This window comes from Xyrauchen texanus, chromosome 6 (assembly GCF_025860055.1).
Source record: "Xyrauchen texanus isolate HMW12.3.18 chromosome 6, RBS_HiC_50CHRs, whole genome shotgun sequence".
Classification (NCBI taxonomy): Eukaryota; Metazoa; Chordata; class Actinopteri; order Cypriniformes; family Catostomidae; genus Xyrauchen; species Xyrauchen texanus.
In genome coordinates, this window is record NC_068281.1 from 35,018,147 (window position 1) to 35,032,810 (window position 14,664).

The 14,664-nt window shown below is 35.8% G+C and overlaps 1 protein-coding gene across 2 annotated transcripts in view; it reads left to right on the forward strand.

The window, feature by feature from the left end:
* The window catches only part of LOC127644596 (matrix metalloproteinase-16-like), a 46,629-nt gene that overhangs the window by 17,856 nt on the left and 14,109 nt on the right, over positions 1-14,664 (forward strand). For both annotated transcript variants that reach the window (XM_052127847.1, XM_052127848.1), the window contains exons 2-3: positions 9,173-9,321; positions 11,605-11,724. In XM_052127847.1, the coding sequence (XP_051983807.1) occupies positions 9,173-9,321; positions 11,605-11,724 (269 nt within the window). The remainder of the gene's footprint in view (positions 1-9,172; positions 9,322-11,604; positions 11,725-14,664) is intronic.

Genomic DNA, 14,664 nt, shown 5'->3' on the forward strand with positions numbered 1-14,664 from the left:
ATGAATCTTTCCCGTAGCGTAAGCTAGCTTACGCAATACTCGTTCCCTCATCTAGAGAGAACCGAGGTTACGTTAGGTAACCGATACGTTCCTTTTCAAAGACTCACTCGCAACAGTTGTTTGCATCAAAAATTCAGGCTTGTTGTGAATAGGCCCTTAGCTGACACGTAATGTCATATTGGAAAAAATGTTGCCACGGTCACATCATTTTCATGAGCTCTGGCTGGAATTTTTTGCATGCAGGATGAAATCCATAAAATGGGCAGAAATTCCACACTTACACTGAAAGAGGGTCCTGAGCCATATCTATGGACAGAATGTCATAGAAACTTGGGGGAGGGCTCCATAAGCTACAATCACCCAGACCACCCTAGCAACACTAGTGCTAAAAAAACACCCAAAACCCTTAGCAATTACATTGGAGCACTCTGCAACCACCTACAACCACACCCTAGCATCACAGTGGCAAGGTTTGCACAAGAAAGCATCAAAAATCGAATTGTTTGTTGTAAGTAAAGATGGCAAATAAACACATTTTCACAGTATCACTGTTTCTTATTTGCCTGAAACCCATTTATGCAGAGCTCACAGTGCAAACCACACACACACACACACACACACACACACACACACACACACACACACACACACACACACACACACTTGCATGCTCACAGCTTATTAAAAGCATAAAAAGTGGATAAAGAGGGTTGTTTTGCTCAGCATTGAGTGACAGACAGAAAAACGGAGTAGCCTATACTTGAGAGAAAAGTACACTGAAACAAATAATTTCTTTCAGCATTTTTGTATCTGTATTTATGAAAAATACAAGTCTTAAATAAAATATTTTGAAGTTTTGCTTCTCAAGTAAATATATCTTATTTTAAGGATGTTTAGATATTTTTACTGGAAAACAAGACAAATATATTGACTGAGAAAATGTTTGCAGTGTGGAGGGATTAGCTGGTATGTCTCTGGACTTATAGCTCTGGACTTATAGCTGGCTGGGTTGGTGTGCTGGCAGCTGGTTTGTGGGTAGTACCAGTAGAACTACTCTGAGGCTTTGTGATTGGTCAGCTGTGGCACTGACCCTTAGCCAACATCATGATCTCTTTACTCCTCTCAGAATAGATGGGGGGGGGGTTGATGGGTTTGCTCTCAGAGCAGAATATGGCAGCTTATTAACACCAAGAATTGTTTGCCTGGAAACAGCAGCACATTTTTGGATACAATTGCATTTCAACATAATGACTCCTGTAATTGATTTCATTGACTGGCTTTTGCTGCAAGATGCAAATGAGAGAGAGAAAGTGAGAATGACCAAGAGAGATGCTTTAGCAGAAAGAGAAGAGAGATGCTCCTAAAGCAAGAATCTGAAGTTGTACAGTACCTTGAGCATCAGATATCATAAGGGTGGGCGTTATGTCCAAGAACTTGTATCATATTATCTGAAATGTTATATCGCGTTACGGTTTACGTCATAATGATATAGCTAGAATTGCAACAGAATTGCAATATATTAAATAACCATGCGGCAATGCCAGTGAAATACTTTTTTCAAATGAACCGAACTATATCACATTTTCTCTTTTTATTAAAAACTTGATTGACCAAATAATATATGAAGTGTGGCATCAGTGCGAAAACAGCTTCACAAGCAACACTTGTAAGAATCAAATCAGTAAAACTAATATTATAAAACAAATAGTTCAGGCTCTATAGTCTGGTTGGATGAGCTACATTCAAAGCTGTTGAATAATGGTATACACACACTTGTGACTGCACAAAAGTTGAATTCTATAATTCGGCACAAAAGTTGAATTCTATAACACTAAACTCTGCTTAAATCGACAGTTCACCCAAAAAGGAAAATTCTCTCACCATTTACCCACCCTGATGCCATCCCAGATCTGTAGGTCCATGCAATGCAAGTGAATGGAGATCAGCTCCAAAAAGCACATAAAGGAAACATAAAAGTAATCCAAATGACTCCAGTGTTTAAACATATATTCTCCAAAGCAATATAATTGGTGTGGGTGAGAAACAGAACAATATTTAAGTGCTATTTTACCATTGATCTCCACTATTACTTTCACTTTCAGATGTAAACGTGAAAGTGGAGATTTAGATAAAAAAAGGACATACATTTAGATTTGTTTCTGACCCACACCGATTATATCACTTTTTAAGATATGACTTTAACCACTGGAGTCTTTATAGATTATTTCTATGTTTCCTTTATGTGATTTTTGGAGTTACAAAGGTCTAATCTCATTCACTTGCATTGTATGTTGTATGAAGCTACAGAGCTGAAATATTCTGTGTTCTGCAGAAGAAAGCAAGTCATACATATCTGGGATGGCATGAGGGTGCGTAAATGATGAGAGAATTTTCTTGATTTTTCTTGAATTTTCTAATCTTGATTTGTTTGGGATATGTCCTCCTCTGTATTTTCACATATATAAAATTCACATACTGTGCGCAGTATACTGTACTGTACAAAGCATTTACTCTTGGTCTTTTCATGATAAGCTAGCTAGATCAGTAAAAACGCAGGGAGAGACAAAGTGTAAATACCCCCTTTAAATACGAGCATTTACTTTTAGAATATGTCTCTCGAAGTACCCAGTCTCATCTCTCTTTGAAACTGCAGTCTCTTGTCCGATGTAAGACTCTATTTCAAGACATCATGTATTTATGATGGATTTTTCAGTGGTTGCACTCATGGGTCTCCAGAAGATAGTGTTGTGCCTCCGACATCCTGAAGGATGTTTTTCATCATCATCTCGTCATGCCCTGTTTCTGTCTGTTGCTGCCATCTGCTATAAATGTGGTAGCAGTTTCTGTATAATAATATTCATGTTGTAATCATTGCAGTGCGAGATTGTGACAGCACCACCTAATGAATGAGCACTTTGAAAATCAAGAAATCTGAAAACAAAAAGCCTGTTTTGAGTAGATCCTGATGTAACCCAGTGTTTTAAAGTTCTGCTTGGACATGTATTATTGAGCTGTGTGTTATCAGTTAATTCCCAGTGTTCGAAAGCTGCTATATTATGCAAAGTACGAAAACTGCTATATTATGTACAAATGCAGCCTAGATATATTTATTTACAATTGGAGAATGAACCACAATGGTGGATAAGCTTTTATCTGTAGAATGTATAATGTAAGATGACAACCAGAGAAATACAGCGTGATATGAAAGCCAATCTAAAAGGTGAAGTGTATAATTTCTATGGCATTTCCATCACCAGATGGAATGGCAAAAAAAAATACAAAATGTTCAAGCAGGTTTCACAAACACTTCTTGCATTTTCATTGGTCAAGCAAATACATAGCCTGTCCCAAACTCATGCCATTGGTTGCTTTGTCAGGCTGGTCAGGGTGCTCAAACAAACAGAAATGTATTGATAGCACCATGTGGCAGGATGAACGAGGCACAGACAATTATTCGTAAGTGCACAGTCCCACAAAGGGGGCGTTTTATTGTGACAATAGATGTAAAAACATTAAGTGTCAAAACTTAATGGTGCGTGGTGTCTTCGGTGGAAGGGCGGGATGAGTTTACCGGGGTGTCTGGTGTAGCTTCCGCGGAATGCATGCGGTGATCGGCGCTCACTCATTGCTGGAGTCTGGAAGAGAGAGAGAGAGGATTAGTGACATGCCTCGGAGTTAATGCTCATCGTCTTAATCTTCCTCCAGCGTTAAAATCCCCTCCAGCTGATTGTTCGTAGGTCAGCATCTGCATTCCACGATGATCTCGAATTCCAGGGCGACACTGAAACCCAAGGGATACTCGCCACACACCACAAAGCCCCTGTGTTTACACTTTTCGGGGAAATCTACCTACAAATGTGTTTATGCTAGTTGTCTCCGCAAACTAAGCTGGGATAGGAATATTTTTAACATTGAAAATGTTTACTTTTAAATGATCTTTTATTCCATGTGCATGCTATGTTTAGAACAATACATTAGGTTTATTGTACATTTTTCACATGTTATTGATCCTGCACTACTCATTCAATTGTTTTAAAAAAAATAGGCCTGTACTGGCTAATTTAGATTAATTAAATGCATTTCATGTTCTATATTTAATGTAGCATACAATGGTGGTAATGCAAGGCAATCACGTCACAGATAAACACCCCCTTTTTTAGCATAATTTACATTTACATTTATGCATTTGGCAGACACTTTTATCCAAAGCTACTTACAGAACCCTTATTACAGGAACAATCCCCCTGGAGCAACCTGGAGTTAAGTGCCTTGCTCAAGGACACAATGGTGGTGGCTGTGGGGCTCAAACCAGTGTCCTTCTGATTACTAGATCACCAGTTATGTGCTTAGACCACTACACCACCACCACTCAATTTAGCATCAGATTTGGCCGTTGGAAGTATTTTAAATGGGTCGCATATACAATGTTTTTTGACTGTTTTCTCAGGGGTTCTCTTTTTAGACTAGTCGACTCCAAAATTGAAATGAGTCATTCCGCACATCCCAATTTATTAAACAATCACTTGCTTGATCTGCACAAATTAGGTGTCTTTTTAAAGCTTTGACGCTTATCTTTACAATGAATATAGCTGATCTGACCAATTTCAAATTGCTGAGAAATTACAACTGCTCAAGTTTCACAACAATCATATTTAAAGATCAAAAAAGATCACATAGCCATGTGTTATATATCTTTGGAAAGGTCTTGATTATAGAATACAAGGAGCAAATTTGATTCGCTCTTAAGATCAAACTGATGTGAATGTTAGCAGAGATTATTTAGCAAGATGGGACACTTCTATTAAAATGGTCAAAGTGCTGCCTTATAGTTACAAGAGCCAATCACCTTTTAGATACAGACATCACCTGTCAATCAACTTTAGAATGTGCATGTACATTAGCTATACAAGCTGGGAAAATCACATTTTGTAGCGTAATATGAGGTAAAGAATCACAATTTATGATACCAGGTTTGTCAGAATATATTGATGATTTGAAATATGCTCTTTGATCGTTATCTTGACCAACCGTATTTGAGATTTTGGTCTTTCTTCATTCAAGTAGATGCACTGGCATGACTGGAAATAAGATTTTAAAAAGATGGACTGTGGACCTACTTGCTAGCAATACTTTGGTATTAGTGTGTGAAATTCAAATGTATAGTAAACAGATAAAACAGAATGTTCATCACATTTTGGTTTATTACTTCATTAAGAATGAACATGATATAGACAATGACATAACACAACTTACAGCAGACGAGTCTGAATCAGACAAGCCCACACTCAATTTAATATGATGTGTAGATGCTGATATATTCTTAAAAGAGTGCCATGACAAGCTATGATGGCTAATCGCTAATGGCATCTCTATAGCAACAGTTTCTCTGGTATCCATACACCGAAACATGGTACTTTGTGTCTTAGATTGTGCCTAGACCATTGTCATTGAATGTCTAGAGAGTGTTAGAGTCCATATTTGAAAGAGGCATGTCCCACGTGGGTAGGCCGAGCCAGACTCAAAGCACACATACACAGGCGCTCAAAACACATATTTGTTTTGGTAAGATGTGGAATAAGGCACCTGCGTGATTGTTTTTTCATTATTTGGGACAAATTTGATATACGGTAAGTATTTTCATATTTTCTGAGATGCTTGCATTCATAGTTTTTAAGTTATTCTGTTTTAATGTTCAATAAAACACATTAATATTTGCTTGGAGAGGTTTTTGGACACTTAAGAGTAATGAAAGGCCACTGGCATTCCCAAGGCCGTAACTTTTGATTACTTTGTAGTATGTTGGCATGGTACTTGACATGTTGGGGAATGACACAAAAAACTCAGACTTGTTCCCAATCAATTTTTTCATATTTCAAAGGGTTCTCTATTAAATGAATACATGCATTTATCCCAACTTATTTATTTTTTTCTTAAAGGTATGAGCATTTATTTTCTGTTTGCCATTTAGAAGGTTCTCTCTTATGTTGTTAATTTATCTGTCTTTTTGTTCTTTTTTGCTGTGTATATATTTATGGGTAAAGGTTAGAGCTTTCTTGTATGATACATAAATAATCTTGGGGAAAAATATTAACAATTGAAATAATTGGCTTTCAAATTAAATAATATGACATATTATAGACATATCTTGGAAAGATCGGTTGTCTCATTTGGATGAAATTCTATTTGTTTGAAATATTGGAACACTTTTGGACCACAGAGAACAATCATGTTTGCTAGATGCATAATTTTTCACCTAGTTAAGCCTAGTTTTCATTACATGGCCTTATTTAATCATAAACGTGTGTGTGAGCATCTGTGTGTTTATCATCAAAGCAATCCTGGTTTTATTTAACACACGTTGAGTATATTTATGTGGCAGGATTTGTTCTTTCATTCACATCTTCAGTGTGCATCAGTTTGGCTCAGCTCTGCAATTTATAGCTTCACAAGACAGTGATTACAACACCCCGAGGATGACAAAGTTGCTTCTATCTATGACTTATCACTATGGTTACACCCTGCCATACCAAACCCCTGCAGCTCTATAGCACATCTGTGTTTTCTCCATATAAATTAGTAATCAGCTCTTGTGTTTGTTAGAGATGCAGGATCTGATTAGTGCTAGAGAATCAATTTGGCACTCGACTGTTGTTGCGTTAGGGCTGTGCGTTTTGGCAAAATATATTACCACAAAATTATTTTTCATATAATTCGATATCGATATTTATTATGATATTCAATCACATTTGCACATTGCACAATTTTTCGAATTTCAGTGGTGTCTGAAGGATCTTCTGTGAAAATATTACATTATTTTATAGCATTTATCAATTGAGTGCAGTTGGATATGAATGTTATAAGATGATCTGTTCATTTTGAATCATAATGAAGGTATATATATATTTTTTACATGAAAATTATTTTTGTATTTCTTTACATACAGATATCCTAGTATGGGGGCATAGAACTGGGTGAACTGGGTAGCGGGGGCAATAGCAACTTCAAACAGTCTTAGGCTGTGTTTCCACTGACGCAGAAGAAATCCACACAAAGCCACTCCCAATGCCAAGGACCCAATTTTAGAATTGTTTGCCAGAAAAGTCATGGAAATTTCCTTAAGGAATATGTATTTTTGTACTTAAGCTCTCCTCTAAAATAAACTATTTTGCCCTTTTCAGTTAATCGCACCTTCAAAATCCTAAAACATCATTTCCAAGTTGAATTTATATTTTGAATAGACTTGAATGATGTTGGTTTATGTTTTCTCTTTTAATTGTTTAATGTAATTTTGAGTGTGACCATGGTTTAAGGAGCGTGTATCTGTATGCTGGGTTGGAAATCTCAAGGATTAATATTGGTGTTTTCCTTATTTCCTTATTATGAAATAAAAGAACAGTTAATCAAACCTATTTATGTAAATAGATGTTTAATATCAAGCTTTAGTAGTGTACTGCAAACCTTACCCTGACATACATTTTGTAAGTTCAAATGACACCATGAATCCAACGAACCATAAATTGTTAATATTATTTATTTATGTAGGCTATTTGTGAAAAATAGAAGTTTCTTACACCATTTATATAAGTGTAAATATATGACTTGTGTGCTCTTTCCTCAATAAAACCACAGTATGCCCACCTCTTCAGTCAGTACTACACCTCTGAGTCTCCCATTCAGCTCATGAAAACACGCTGTGTGTTCATGAGGAGGGATTACATCAAAATGTAGATTTAAATGCAGGTGCAGAATTTATATAAATAAAATAGTCTACTCCTCTTTCACCGTTGCTGGCCATAGTTTGCCAACCCATGCACTAGGTTGACTTTTCTTTAGCTAAAATCGGTCTATTTACCAAAATCAAAACACTGCCCCCAGTGGCCAAAGTGGTAAATGTCGGGCATATTGACACGTGTGAGCTCTATTTACTGGGTGAAATGTCCATGGAGGGGCGCCAAAAGTGAGTTGTGAAGCGAGATGATTTCAGCTGTACAGGCTGTAATACAGTGAAGAGGAATGTATATTTTATAAGTCAAAAGACAAACTTAACTGTACTCCTCACTGATTATGCAAACACAGTTACTTCCTGCTTCCAATGCAGTATCTGAACCCGGGTCTCCCACATTGCTGACGCAACCCACTTCCAGTCACACCGCAGGGAAAGGTAAACATGTTGGAGCCATTGCAAAAATGTCTGATAGGAGATGTCGCTTGTCTGTGAGTCAGTATAATGTGGCCAATCCTAGGGTAGGAGAACTGTCAGAAACAACATGCTGACTTCCCTTGTGATTGTGACATGATTAATTAGGGAATCAGTTGGAATCAAAATGATTTTTAATCCAAAACAAAATCTTTATCCAGTAATCACAAACAACTGGAAAGATCATGTAAAATCTTGGACATTCATTGTTTAAAAAGGATATATAGTATAATATATCATATATGTATTCATATTTATACACATGTATGTTGATTTATTCATTTAAGTTGAGTTAAAGCACTTAAACCTTTGGTTTGCCTTTTATTTATGGTATGTTCCAAAGCGTATTTGACCACAAGTACATTATCTTAAAAGCTCTTTCCAGTGTAAAGTAGTTTGGAATTAAATGGTCTTGACAAACACCATCCCTTTAGAGTACCACTCTTGAAATCACCTACAAACACAACTATAGCAGCAACAAAGAGAGCTCATAAAATGCTCCCTTGTTCTCACTGTTGTGTTAGCACTCTCTTGCTGTGCTTCTCTGTATATTTTGTCTATATCCTGAGGCTAGCTGTGCTGCTGTAACATCTCCTGAGAACAGAAGGTCAGAGCAATACATGTTCAAATTGCTGATCAAATCTGGCTACTATTTGACTCAAGTTGCTGTATATACAGTATCTATATATATATATATATATATATATATATATATATATATATATATATATATATATATATATATATATATATATATTCCTAAATGCATGAATGGGTAAATATTTAAAGGGCAGATTTCAAAGAGAGTTTAAACCTTGGTCATAAATTGAATATTTTCTTTCTAGACTTTAACTCTGAGGGCACATTTAGTTTCTTATTCCTTGTTTTGCCATTCAGACTTCACTAAAATGAGTTTTGGGGTTTAGAAAAGGACATGTTGGTAGTTGATGTTTGTTCTGTTGTTCTCTTTTGCAGGCGTGGTTACAGAGGTATGGCTACCTCCACCATACACAACCTAACATGGCTGTCCTGAGATCAGCCCATACCATGCACTCTGCTATTGCGACCATGCAGCACAAGTATGGACTCAATGTCACAGGGACTCTAAACAAGGAGACTATAGAGTGAGTACTCCAAAACACAGAACACTACATAAGGACATACATTACCATAACCCGATGGTGCTACATTGTTATAACAGTAAGTTTGGTAGTCAAAAAGACTTTGATCACTACCTCAGATATGTTGTCAAACAATCAAGCTGTTATTTTTAAAGTGGGCACAGTGAAAAAGAATGAGGGACCAAGACACATTCTGCATTCTCAAACAGTATGAATGAAGCATTTCATAAAATGATAATTGGAGACATGAAAAATTCATGCAAAAATTTGCTTTATTTAAAAAATGTCTTTTGCATTAATCATCAAAGTTCAGTATCTGTGTAAACGTTTCTTGTTTAGCTTGGACACCACATATCACATTTTACTCTAAAATCGTTTTAAGGATATTTTACTACTCCTTGGATAAGTTTGTTTGAGCCAGACTGCACATTTACAGAAAACAAGAACTTTCTGTTCAACCTTGCATGCTATTCTGCCGTTGTTTTATTCATTTTGTATCTTTATGTTATGGTCCAGAGACAACATGTTAAAAAGAGTCTATATTATTTGCATATTATTTAGTAATATTCTATATTACTAAATAATCTATTATTTGTGTCTGGAGACTGTATGATCAGTGATATAAATATATTATTATATTTACTTCCAAACATCCTGGGTTAGTAGGTTTATAAATACTAAATAATGAAAGCCATAACACTGAAACTTGCAGTGCATGTTGAAACACAATATAGCTCTTATTAAACTAGATTTGGATTTCCTCAAAGAAATATCATGTTAAAGTTTTAGGCAAGCGTGTGTTTTTGGCTGTGGTTCTGTGTAAATGAAATGCTGCCTCAGTGCCTCTTTGTTTTTGTGTTAAGACGAGTATAACATTTGCTTAAAGGGATAGTTCAACCAAAAATGAAAATTTTCTCATCATTTACTCACCCTCATGCTATGCCAGATGTGTATGACTTTTTTTCTTCAGCAGGACACAAATAAGGATTTTAGAATAATGTCTCAGCTCTGTAGGTCCATATGATGCAAGTGAATGGTGACCATAAGTTCAAAAAAGCACATAAAGGCAGCATAAAAGTAATACATAAGACTCCAGTGGTTAAATCCACGTCTTCTGAAGCAATATATGTTTGGTTGAGAAACAGATCAATATTTAAGTCCTTTTTTAGTATAAATCTGCAATTTAACTTCCACATTAAGCTTAATATAAATCGCCACCTACTGGTCATGCTGGTTAAAGGTGGAGATTTATAGTAAAATGGACTTAAATATTGATATTCTTTTCACTCACACCTATCAAATCACTTCTGAAGACATGGATTAAACCACTGGAGTCTTATGAATTACTTTTATGCTGCCTTTATGCGCTTTTTTTAACTTATGGTCACCATTTGCTTGCATTGTAAGGAACTACACAGCTGAAATATACTTAAAAAAAACTTAATGGGTGTTCTGCCTGAGAAAGACAGCCATACACATCTGGGATGGCATGAGGGTGAGTGATGAAATAATTTATTTTTTGGGTGAAATATGCTTTTAAATATATTCAAGAAAGACAAGACCAATCACAATTCAGTATAAAAATATTGTAATGATGTCATCGCTGTTACATTATGTCAATATAAGTAAAATAGAGATTTTCAAACCTTACATTTCTTAATTATAAAGTTAACAAAAGGCTCTTTATTATCTTAAAAATAAAGTTTGAATGGAGTCCACACTCTGTACATTTAGCAGTTCGGGCTGAATTAGGCTAATTGAAGAAGTTTAATACTTGGTGTTTATTTAAAACAAACCCCTAATCAGCATGTTTCAGGAATATCAATGTACACTGTTGCCATGCAGTAATAAGCCAAAAGCAGTTTCCAAGAGCAGTTCTTTTAATGACACTGGTACATTGTGATTTTGATTACAATAATTTGGTGCTGATTGTCGGTGATATTGACATGTGATATTGTGTGCAAACTTGTTTGTAATTTGCACACTTCTGCATCTCCAGCTCTGTACTGCATTGACATTTTCTCAATTGTTGCAGAATATATAAGAATTCCAGAAGGGTACAGCTCTAAAACAACATCATAAACAATTCATCTTAGCCTAGATTAAACACAAGAATACTTTATTATTTTTACACTGTGAATTCTAATCCCTCGTGAGCATTAAAACATATGCTCCAATAATTTTTAATTCCAGTTATGCTTAAAAAGCTGCAACTCTGACTAACCTAAAATAACATTTTAGTATAGCGAAGGACTAAAATGACCTTACCGTTCTTCCCTTCTCTAGTTGGATGAAGAAGCCTAGATGTGGGGTACCGGACCATCTTAAAGGTGTGTCTGGATCCCGCAGGCAGAAGCGCTATGCACTAACTGGACAGAAGTGGCAACGCACACACATCACATACAGGTAGGAGAAAGACATAATGTCTCGTCAGTGTTAATGATACAGACCAAGAGCACAATACAAGACATTTAAAGCTCAACTGGTGTTGCATGGGTCCAGCAACTCCAAGGTCTTGGGTTCGATTCCTAGGAACCCCTTTTCTATACTTTATTATAAGGGAGTAAAATACAGTCATTTGAAATAGACTGATATGTTTGACAATGCTCACAAGCTCTTAAAGAACATTCATACAAACGTAAATGAATGCATTGCTAATTAGTTTTCCCCAGAAAAACTGTTAAAAATGGTGGACTGTAACATATAAAAGAAAGAAAACACACACAAAACCGATTGGTAACTAATGCGTTGATGTAACTGTTCTCAAATCTAATCTCACAGTGCAATAAGATCACTTCCTATTTAGATGGTACTGTACGCTGATCATTTACGTAAATAGATCTAATATCTTCTTTTAGGCTATTGAGGTCTGATGTTTAGTTGTTAAAATGAGGAGACTGATTCCAGAACAGCTGAAACAAGCAGACATTTAAAAAGCATCCTTCAAACCATCCTGTCTCTGCCGTCCTATATCCTGCACTGCAATAAAGGCACTGCCAAGCATATAATAACCCCCAGCATTCACTCTTTAACCTTCAAGAAACATATTTGAATTCCCTGGAGATTACCTTCTAAAGGGCTCGGAGGAAAAAAGTGTTCTCTCACCTCAATTTAGACTTTCCTGGTTACAGCGAGCGATAACGGAAATGATTTATTCAAATCCTGCTTTTTTTTAATTGATGGGCCGCCTATGCAAATGGAATGTAAATGAAGACAGGCTTGGCAGTGAGTGACTGGCCTCTATAGAGAAAAGTCAGCTGAGATTTTCTGGGCCTCACAGTCTGTTAGAGGAAGATAAAGACTTCAATGTGGAGAGTTCAGCAGAGGTGCCAGTCTGAAGGCAGTTAGTAGAGTTCACTTCAAAGCTTTTTTAGATGAAAATGGCCTTGTTTTATTTCTTAGTTTTATTTTTACCTGTGTAGTTTCTCTGTCTTTCTTAAAGAGCTAGTTCACTCAGAAATTAAAGTTAATGTATGTCACCATTTATTCACCCTCATGTCGTTCCAAACCTGTATGACTTTCTTTCTTCCTTGAAGATGTTGAGCAGAATGTTCCTGCTGCTCTTTTACATAAAATATATTTACAGCGACCAGAGGCTGTCAGACTCCAAACAGAACAAAAAAGAACCATAAAAGTAGCCATTTGACTTGGTCGCTATATTTCAAGTCTTCGGAAGCCATGCAAGGAATTGCAAGGACAAGACCATTAAAGGTGTTATTCGCTGAAAATCTTTGCCTCTATCGCAGTTCTCAAATCTCATTCGCATCTGCATATATTCTAATTTGCCACGTTAATACACGTTATGCCAGGTTGCACGCCAGTGATACTGAACACCTTTGGTTCCCTGGTGTCACATGACCAATTGAGATAAGCCAAGTTTGAATAATGAGAAATGAGAGCAACAGTGGATGGGAAGGTTTCAGCAAGTAACAACCTAAATGATAGTCTTTTACTAACATAAAACCATTGTATGGCTTCAGAAGACTTGGTATATGGCACCCAAGTTCTAAAGAGTGCAACAATCTGTTTTCGGAAATAAAAATTGGAAGTGCAAATTAATTATTTCCTTAGGGGAATAGATTTTTTATGATAATTTAGAAATCTGTAGAGAGTAGTGTTGAGTGTAATCTGATTACAATGTAACTAGTTAGTGTAATCTAATTACTTTTAAAGTAAAAAGGTAGTGTAACCCATTACATTTTTAACTCCTGTAATCAGAGTTAAAGTTAATGACTTTTAAATACATTACTTTGGTTACACAAATTTCTAATATTCATGTAGAGTACATTTAAAACAGAAATTATGTTCATACATATACCGGTTTGCTTTTCTGTGACAGCTAAAAGGTGTCAAAATATATTTGAATTGGTTGAGTGAAAAAAATAACTTTTCAGTAAAATGTGTTTAAGAAAGTAATTAGTAATCTGTAATGAATTACTTTCTATGAGTAAATTACACAACACTAAAAGACAACGCACTCTGAGTTTGTTAATTGACCTTCAGTTTTTTTTTTTTTTATTGCATTTAGTAGTGGAATTTGTGGTGAACAACTACACTACCCATCATCCCAATGTGAAGTATCGACCAATCAGAAAATCACGGAAAGCAAAGTGTGCCAAAAGAGCTATGCAGTCTCCCTACACTCTCAAACCACTTAATATTATAATATTATTTCTATTCTTATCAGCTTGAAATCAATAGTTTTATATTTTCCATTGTTTTTATTTTGATTACGTCACTGGGATTGTAGTTAATGCCCTCATGAAAAACGTTAAAGGAATATTCCGGGTTCAGTACGAGTTAAGCTCAGTCAACAATATTTGTGCTAGAGTATTGATTACCACAAAAAAAATATTTTGACATGTCTCTCCTTTTCTTTAAAAAGAGCAAAAGTCTAGGTTCCAGTGAGGAACTTACAATGGAAGTGAATGGGGCCAATCCGTATATGTTAAAATACTCACTGTTTCAGAAGTATAGCCACAAGACATAAACAATATGTGTGTAAACATGATTTGTGTGATAAAAATTGCTTACTAACCTTTTCTGTGTAAAGATACAGACAACTGTACAATTGTAAGTGCTTTGATAAAATTATAAGCTTCACATTTCTGCCTTTAAACCCTCCAAAAATTGGCCCCATTGACTTCCATTGTAAGTGACAATTTAAAGGAAAGTTTTTTAAAGAAAAGGAAGGATGGACAATTTTTTTGTTAATTAACATTATGCCACAAATGCTGTCGATTGAGCTTAACTTTTACTGAACCCAGAATATTCCTTTAAGTATAGCGTAGCACATAGTCTTGACCTTTGTCTTTTTGTCAAATGCTTTTTTGCTTCAGATCAAAG